Here is a 9,808-nt window from a genome sequence, read left to right as displayed (position 1 = left end):
ATTCAATCAAAGGTTTTAGATCAAATGTTCAATTATGCTAATACCGAATATGTGAGGGGCCGATTCTGGCATATGGGTTGTGCACGTTCTGTCGTTAATATGGCAGCAATCCAAGCAGGAAAGGCCTTCCAGGCCTAAGAACGGAGGGGGATTTAGGAAATAAAAGTATGACAACCATATAATAGCAGTTAATGAATATGCAGTTATAATCAACACAAAATTTGACACGTCATCCAAGTTTTATACCATAAAAAGGAACAGTACTGCATTTCTTTGTACAAAAAACATGTATTGAAATGGCATTTTTCTGTACCATTTTGTCTCAGTAAAATGGGGATTACCTCTTACAAGTAGCATCGAAATGTTATTTACTAAATGAATAAATATTCAACACAAAAAGCTGACCAAATATATGCATTTTGTTTAGACTGCAAATGTTAACAACACTGGATATTCTTTGTACAAATAACACATTTACAAGTGGTATCTTCAATGGCCAATTTAAGAGGTCTTAATATCTGATTAATACAATTGCAGAAATGTAGTTTTAAAAAGGAACAACAGATGCATGTAGATTCAGGATAAAAAATGTATAACTTTAAAATTAATTCTGCATCGACAAATACATGCACAAAAAGGTTTTCATTTACTTTTCACTGAAAAGAACAAAAGACATCCTTAACCTTTATACCAAGTTATCATACAAAAATAGTTTTATGATACAAATATTTAAATATACATAAACCCAGTTGTTTTAAATGAGATGTAGTTTCTTCATAGTCCTCCATCGATCTTTTAACATAACACCAGTCCGATTACTGAACTTATAATGAAAAAGAATTTGACTCCAGTTTCCTACTCCAAACTCTTTCACGCCTTTCACGAGTTGCTCATCTTCTTCTTGCACCCAAAGCTGAAGAGAGTAAAGCACATTTTCACAGATCACTCCTTTTAGCCATCAAATCAAAATGAAAACAAATTAAAGGCATTCATATGTTTTCTAGCAGCCTTCCTCTCACTTATTATATAACACTTTAAATCAGATTAGCAACATCAAACTCCAAATGTGATCTCTTCAGTAATGGAACTAGAATGATTTAGAATGTGGGTACATTTTACAGCCACAGCCATATGTTTTATTTTGTGTCACATGAATGATCTCATGCCGACATTATAGGGCAGGTATTTCTAATCAAACACATCAGAATTACTAAGAAAATATTGCCTAGTACTTACATCGAATGCTTTGGAACCAATAGAGCCTGTTAACAATTAATTCAATGTAGTTTATTTTGGACAAAAACAATACACAAAACATGTTTAGGCATATGTAAGAATAACATCACACCATGCTTTTTTTAAACTAGTACAACTGTGGAAGACTTCCAAATTTGGGGATTCACATTAGTACTAGCAATTAGTAGTACATTAGTGGGTAGTGGTGCTCATGAATCCATTCAGAATGCAGTTGGAGGCAGGGCTCCTATTTGGCTTTCACAATGCTAAGTTTATCCATACAAACGGATAACGGTTTTCTCTCTAGCACCATCATTGACTAATGCATTCTAGAGAGGAAGTATTTGTCTCAAGATGATAGGGATTTTTGGCGGCCTGGGCCATAGCTTCCCAGAGCTGCATGCACCAGTTCTCTCTAGCAGTACGTAAGGGCCCATGAACAATTCCTTCTTCTGTCGATAGTGTCTAATTGTCTGTAATTATCGTTCCTTGTTAGGCCATCCCACAATGCACTCTTGGCATCATTGCAGCAGCTGTTAAAACAAACCTTGATCTCTGGAGCTACGTGCCATTCCATTTGTTCGCTTTGAATTTAGGTGATTAAAGAAATGTAAAAGCACTAGTGAACCAAAATGTTTATTGAACAAATAAGTAGTGCCTCCTTTAAGATGGTATTTTGAAAATGCTGCTCCCGCCCACCCAAATAATTAGACTATACAAAACGCATCAAAAAAAAAGCACCCTCGTCCAAAATCTATCAAGGATGCACCAAGTAAGCGCTCAATACTGTAACCATGGTGTAACCGAGAAGGAACCGGGCCTGCGTAGGCATTGCAGTGCCTCAGCACTCAGTAAGGTGTAAGCAGATAAGCGGTGTAACGCAAGGGAAGCTATAAAGCTGAGCTGTGTTTTTTAGCAAGATGGTGCTGTGCATGTGAGATTTCCATCTGCCATGGGGAAACTTCTAGAATTTTTCAAGTTTTAGGTGTAAATGGATTCTGCCATTAAAACGTCAGATCTGCTAAACAGACTCACTATCAGACATGTCTCCATTTTAAAAACTTGTGTAGGTGGGTTTGCTCCTAGATGGGCCCACCGGCCATGAAGTGAAAAATGGAAATTACAAGCATTCATATTTAAGACATATACTTTCTGCCGGGCATAAGTACTTGCCATGTCAGCCATGGTTAGGCCACATAAAAGCATGCACAGCTGGAAACTGGGTAACAATTTCCCATATACGTTTCTGTTCAAAGCAAAATTGTTCCTAAGGAAACCCTTTCAACTTGTTAATTCAGTATTTTAGGGTGAAGGAAAGAATGGTGCACAATTACAATTAGCTGAAGTAAAACTCATTTTAAGCAGCATTGGGCGACTTTCAAAAGTGCCCGAGCTAATTTGTTCACTTATAAATTGAAAAAGTTTCTTTTGGTTGTTCAATCTGCTACAAAAGTGGTAGGAGTATACACATTATTTGATTACTGTTCCTGACAAAAGCATTTCTATAACCAAAGTTGTTATACATTTTACATGGGCCTTTTTGGCAAGAAAATGGGAATACCTTTAAAAGTAAAACATTTTATTGTCAAACTGGTAACTAAGGGTGAAGAAGAAGGAAAGATGGCATGCTTGGGGCTATAGACTTATTAACAAATGACGCAAGAGAACACCTATTCCTAAGAGGAGTTTCCCAGCCTCAACTAAAGATCTAAGGCAGTTTTGTCATGATGTCTGCTCAACTAAGCGTCCACCGTCGTGTGTCAAGAAAACCCTACTTCTGACCCTTACTAATAAATAAAGCAGTACTGTTCTGATCACAAAAGATTGCCTCCCTTCTCCTGGGTTGTGGTCACAGTTTCCTTGGTGGGCCAGGGAAATGCCTACCTCCTCCTGGCGTTCAGTCTCAAAAGGCCTGGGGGAATGACTCCCTTACCCAGGTCACATAGTTCCAAACAATATTTACTTTCTCTGATGAATGCCTCTGGCGTAGTCTCAAAAAGACCCAGGGAATGACTCCCTTTCCCAGGCCTGTTGGACCTTCCTCCTTGTCCAAGTTACAAGGAGAAGGACTCCCTACTCCTAGTATCTGTAACACAATCTCTTACAACCAGGGGGAATGACTCTCTTCCCCTGGTCTTCTCCTCTTTAGGTTTCACACTTGGAACACCCAACTCTGAGTGATATGAGTGTCTGCGATCCTTCTTTAGTTTGGCCCCTGTATCACTCTCTTGGTTTGGGTCCCCAACCCTGCATTCTCTTCTTTGGTTTGGACCACTTGGTTCACTTCTCTGCCAAGTACTACCACAATGAAGATGACTTGTATGACTCTCTTGGTTTGGGTCCTCAACCCTTATTCCTCTCCCTCTCTTTATCTCCCCTTCGCTGCCTCGCTTGCCAAGTACTGACACGAGGAAGATGGTCTGTTATTTCGGTACAGGGTTTTTGCCTCCTCTACCTTCTAGCCCCTACTGCTCCCTGCACCTCTCAATTTACCTGCTGTGTTTGCTGGATGCGCAGCTGATTCTTCCTGGGGGCTTCTATTCCGTATCTCCTGCCCCGCCCTTGGAGCGATGGACGCATTTGCGTCACTGTCAGCCAGCCTTGCGTTACCATCTGGAAGCCATCAGCCAAAGGAGTCCCGTTGTCCCCTTGACTCAGGGAGTGGACTGCTCTCAGCTGCATCCTGTCCTTGCCAGCGTCTCCTTCAGGCTTACCAGACTTCACGGTCTGGCATCCAGGGTGGCTGTGTCTCCCCGACATGCAGTCCTTCCTTAGTTCTTATGGTGTAAAAGGAACCACGCCTCCATGGAAGTCTATACCGCTGCAGTTCCTTCTTGGTATTGCTCTTCATTGTTCCTGTATTCCACCTCGTAGCATAACTTGGATTACCTATTGTGGTGAATCTGATGGTTTAATCACTTTTCCCGGCAGTGACCTTTCCCCATAAGGTCAGGGGACAGCAGCCGCTAACTAATACTGACCCTGGGGATGGCTATATGAGGGAGGATCATGTGGGGGGGGAAGACAACCTCCGGAGGAGTAGCAGAGCATCATTGGACACGGCACAGAATTCCCCTTCCTCTCTTGAGGATACTCCATCCATACCCAAATGCCTTAATGGCATATTGTGACTCCTTCCCTCGCCCATCTAGGAAGATTACTGAAGACCTTTTCTCTAGATCTGTATGGGAGTCTCATTAAAAATCCTTTTTAGACTCCACCTGCAATTCATTCAGAGCTAACTTGCCCAGGGTGTGTATGTAAAGCACCAAGAATGGACTACCATTCCCATAACTACAAGAATACTGGGACGAGGAAGATGAGCAGAGTAATGCAGAGCAGAAAAGACCAATAGTACAAGCTGTGCTCTAGTTGTTATGAGCCCATACCTGTAGCCGGGCGATTTATACCGCAGCCACAGCTGACTGGGGCGTGCTGCTGGAGAAAGCTGCTTCTCTCGGTACTGACCGAGAGACCATGAGGCTAGAGATAGAGTACCATGGAGCCAACCGGCTCAGGAGCCAATGAAAGGGAAGTTGACCGCGAGAGGAAACATGCTGCAGGAACGCCAGAAGCCAACGGAGGGCTCCTGGGCATTCGCAGGTGTTTGAAGGAAGCCGTCACCTTACCGGAACCCTAAGACATGAAGCAGAAGAGCCCACTAGGGACCTCTAGAAGCCGAGAAATGGATGCAGCAACACAGAGGGAGACGCTGAATGACCGCTACCAGCTTGTCATGGGAGAAGTAGAATACGCCAGCCAGGAGCACACTGTGTGCAGGAGGTGTTCACCAGTGATTGGGACTGCGTAGAACACAGGGACAACAGTATCGAGACTGGGAGCACACTGGAGAGGTGCTGGATATTGGTTGGGAGCTACATGGACTCCCGAAACACAGGGCAGCAGACCGGAGACGAGCTGGGAACTTCAGATACCCTGTCGCATGGAGGCGCAGTGCGAGCACGAACTGGTGAAGGCACTCCTTTAGACTGTCCAGCTATGGTGTTGGGAAAAATTGGCAGGCAATAGCGAATATTGTTGTCTAGGGCTAGTGGCGGCAAGGTTCCTGTTTAGGGACAGACATTGTGGAGCCTGCTTATATAAACTGCACAGCAGCCACAAGCTGGTTGGGGCGTGAGGAGATTACGGTGGCTTGGGAAACACTTTCTACTGGTAAAGCTGCACCGAATGTAAACACAGTGGACTGTTAAAACCCCCTGGACCTTGGCATGCACTGCTAGATGGACTAGGGCAAGGACTCATGCGCTAATTTCCAGTAGTCGCCATGAGCTGGCCAGTACTGGGGAGAGCAATCTGTAAATCTGAGACTGGTTAACCGGCTGGACAGTACCATTGTACAATCGCTTAAAACATACAACATGTTGACAATACATCAGGTGGACCTTGGCATGCACTGCTAGATGGACTAGGGCAAGGACTCATGCGCTAATTTCCAGTAGTCGCCATGAGCTGGCCAGTACTGGGGAGAGCAATCTGTAAATCTGAGACTGGTTAACCGGCTGGACAGTACCATTGTACAATCGCTTAAAACATACAACATGTTGACAATACATCAGGTATGTCCCCCACGAAGAACAAACAGAAGGGTTCAATAATGGAATCCTTCACAGGCAAGCGAACGCCTGTGATGCGGCGCCCTCGGCTATGCTTGCACCGGGTGAAGTATCAGTGTCACAAGGGGACCCTCAGGAATCCAGGTATTGGCTGCCATTGCGGATTTAAAGACGTCACTGGAGGGCAAACTAGATGCAGTGAGCATCGACGTGCAGTTACTTTGCCAGGACGTATGCTCGCGTGCCGAGAGGGTCACAATGGCAGAGGCAACCCTGAAGTATACGGCCACCGCCACGGGTGACTTGACAGTGAGAATGAAAGCGGTGGAGTCGAGAAATGCCATACTAGAGTCGCGAGTGGCTGAAGGAGAGGAAAGGTCCCGCAGGAACAACATAAGGGAGCTAGCTTTACCAGAGGGCAGAGAACCGACAGGATACATTGAAAACCTGCTTTTGCAAGTCATTGGCCTGGGTAAGCTGTCACAGGGGTTCGCAGTGGAAAGGGCGCACATGTCCCTTCAAAAGAAACCCCCGCGTGGCTCTTATCATAGGTCGGTTATCACCAGGATTTTAAATTTCAGAGATAGAGAAGCGATACTTCAGTTTTCTAGAGAGGGCGGGACACTACAATGAGGCAACACAGCAATAGATATATATCCGGACTACACACCCATGGTGTAACAGAATCGAAACAGGTTTGTGCCCATTAAAGCACAGTCCTAACCGCTGGGAATAAAATAATAAAATACATGTTGATGTACCCAGCCAGGTTGAAGATTATATATGGCGGGAAAACGCAATTTCTGGAAACACCACAGGTAGCAAACATGTGGCTTGAACATAATCATTTGGGGAAAAGAGCGGGAGAAGACACCAGAGGACGTAAGGAGCTGCCTATTTGAACTGACGCTGAATGAAGGTACCAAAAGGAACGTGACTTGCAGTGGAGACTAGATCCTTGCTTACCCGTTATAAGGGAATAGTTTCTTACCTGTAACTCCATTTCTCCAGCATTGGTATCTTTCATGGATTCACATGCTTAGAATATTCCCCGTCGTCAGGCTGGGAATCCTCAGTAAGTTATATAGACATTTTCCATAGGAAAAATTCCGACACTTTTGTGTCCCATCTACGTCGTTTTGGGCCGCGCACGCCGGCGCCACTAGGACGTAGAGGTATATATAGCTCCGCCCCCGCGGCTCCCTCAGATTTCAGCCCCCAAAGTAGTATGGGGGGGGATCTCTGGTTTGCATGCTCAGGGGAGGCCAGCGGGCGCATGTGAATCCATGAAAGATACCAATGCTGGAGAAATGGAGTTACAGGTAAGAAACTATTCCCTTCTCCAGCATTGGATCTTTCATGGATTCACATGCTTAGAATAGATTGTATAGCAGTATCCCAAACATTGGAGGCGTGTATGCAAACCAACATCACAACAAGCACAGTGCCCACTTACTATGGCAACACATTATATTATAGCCTGTTAACTGTAAAAGACACGACACTTGTCGGGTAAACGTATGTGGTACCGACCAGGAAGCCGCCTGGCAGATATCCCCCAGCGGAATTCCGGACCACAAAGCCGTTGACGACGATGTAGATCTCGTCGAATGGGCCCTTGGACGCTTTTCTAGCGGCTTTCCGGCCTTGGAATGACAATAAGAAATGGCCGAAGACACCCATCTGGATAGTCCTTGTTTTGAAATCGCTTTACCCCTAGCCGCAGGACCATAAGCTACGAAGAGTTGTCTCATGTCTCTGAAGCTTTGAGTGCGATGGAGATAAAATTTCAAAGCTCTTTTCACGTCCAATGTATGGAGAGTCTTCTCTGCCACTGAAGACGGTGTTGTAAGAATGTAGGCAACACTATAGCAGCGTGTTTATGGAACATGGAAGGTACTTTAGGTATGAAATGCGGGTTAGTGGCCAGCACGACTTTATTACTGAAAAACCTCAAATACGGAGGGTCGATCACTAGAGCTTGTATTTCCGACAGGCGACGAGCAGAAGTAATGGCCACCAGGAAAGCCAATTTCCAAGACAAACATTTTAATGATGTCGATGACATTGGTTCAAAAGGGGGTTTCATCAGGGCTGCCAGGACCAGGTTCAGACTCCAGATCGGAGGAAACTTCTTCTTGGGAGGAAAGGTTCGAAACAACCCTTTAAGGAAGTGTTTAACTAGGCGGTCACTGAACAGTGGAGTGGAATGTCTCTTCCGAGTAAATCTCGAGATGGCAGCTAGATGCACCTTTATGGATGAAACAGATAACCCGTTATTTGCCAGGAGCAACAAGTATGGTAGGAGTTGTTCCGGTGTGATCGCCCGCGGGACCAGACCTGGTTGACCTGCGCACCATATGCAGAACCTTTTCTATTTGTATGTGTATGAAGTGTTCGTGGAAGGTGCCCTTGCGGCTTGCAAAATACGACGGCAATCCGCTGGAATCGCTAACGCGCTAAACTCGGCGAAATCAGGAGCCAGGCCGTCAGACTGAGGTTGTCCGGGTTGTGATGCCAAACGGTCCCTTTCTCCTGAGACAGAAGGTTGGGGATCTTCTGGAACCTCATTGGTTCTGCCGCTGAGAGGTGAAGTAGATCGGAGAACCACACTTGTCTGACCCAATACGGGGCCACCAGGATCACCCGACAAGGATATCTGTGGATCCATTGCAGAGCCCGACGGATGAGAGGGAATGGGGGGAAGGCATACAGAAACCTGCCCGTCCACGGGAAGGAGAACGCGTCCCCTAGCAAGTCTTGTTGTGGCCACCTGCTCGCATATTGGGAGCATTTCTTGTTGTCTCTCGTCGCAAAGAGATCGAGGGCCGGATGACCCCATTCCGCGAAGACACGGTGCAGTTGCTGATCGTTCAGTTCCCATTCGTGTAGACAATTCATCTCTCTGCTGAGAGCGTCTGCTTGCACATTTTTTACTCCTGGTAAGTGGAACGCCAACAGATGTATGTCGTGTTGTAGGGCCCAATGCCAGATCTCTTGGGCTTCCGTCGACAGGCTCCTGGAGCGAGTTCCTCCCTGCTTCTGTAGACTGTAGATAAAACAGGGTTGTCTGTCATGGTTCTCACCACTGAGCCCTTTATCTGTGGCAGAAAGGATTTTAGGGCCCAACGCACCGTCCTCAACTCTAGCAGGTTGATGTGGAGGGAGGACTCTTCCGATGACCACCGACCCTGAACCTGTAAGGAGTCCAGTTGAGCTCCCCACCCAGTTAGAGAAGCATCCGTAACCACTGTCTTCTGGAACGCAGGCTCCAGTAAGGGCATTCCCTTCGTTAGGTGTATGGAGATTCTCCACCATTGAAGCGCCTGCACGAGATGTCCGTTGATGGTCAACTTGTCCGACCAGCGTCCTTGACTCTGTGCCCATCGATCCGCCAAGAATTCCTGAAGAGGCCTCATGAAGAGGCGACAGTTGTCTATCAAGGGTATGCAGGACGACATGGTCCCCAGCAGGGACATGTACCTTCGTACTGACACTCTGGTGTTGACCTCCCATTCCGATGCCTTTTGTTGCAGTCTGTGAATCCTTTCGAGGGATGGCTTCACCAGTCCCGACTGTGTGTGGAACTCTGCCCCCAAAAAGACCAAGGTCCTTGAAGGCTTTAACGAGGACTTGTCGAAGTTCACTGCGAAGCCCAAACGTTGCAGGAGGGACATGGTGGCATCTAGGCTTTCTTGTGCTCTTTCTGGAGACAGTCCCCTCACTAGCCAATCGTCCAAATAAGGGTACACATGGTGACCTTCCTTTCTTAACCAGGCTGCTATTGGAACCAGACATTTGGTGAACGTCCTGGGGGACGATTTTAGGCCGAACGGGAGGACCTTGAACTGATAGTGGGTTCGTCCGACGACGAACCGCAGAAATCTTTTGTGCCATCGACGCATCAGGATATGGAAGTATGCGTCCTGAAGGTCTAGCGATGACAAATAATCTCCGGGTTGTATGGATCGGATCACCTCCTGAAGCGTCAGCATTTT

General features: G+C 46.1%; 1 protein-coding gene across 3 annotated transcripts in view; it reads right to left on the bottom strand.

Moving 5' to 3' along the window:
* Positions 1-220: 220 nt before the first annotated feature.
* Positions 221-9,808, bottom strand: part of TERF1 (telomeric repeat binding factor 1) — a 529,145-nt gene continuing 519,557 nt past the window's right edge. For 2 of the 3 annotated variants that reach the window (XM_069621207.1, XM_069621208.1), the window contains one exon: positions 221-913. In XM_069621207.1, coding sequence (XP_069477308.1) covers positions 755-913 — 159 coding nt within the window. In that variant the 3' untranslated portion in view covers positions 221-754. The remainder of the gene's footprint in view (positions 914-9,808) is intronic. The other variant, XM_069621209.1, reaches the window with a different exon arrangement.

The sequence above is a fragment of the Ambystoma mexicanum genome, chromosome 5q (assembly GCF_040938575.1).
Source record: "Ambystoma mexicanum isolate Mex_15411 chromosome 5q, UKY_AmexF1_1, whole genome shotgun sequence".
Taxonomy (NCBI): Eukaryota; Metazoa; Chordata; class Amphibia; order Caudata; family Ambystomatidae; genus Ambystoma; species Ambystoma mexicanum.
The sequence above is the reverse complement of the archived record's forward strand: the minus strand, read 5'-3'. Positions and strand labels throughout refer to the sequence as shown.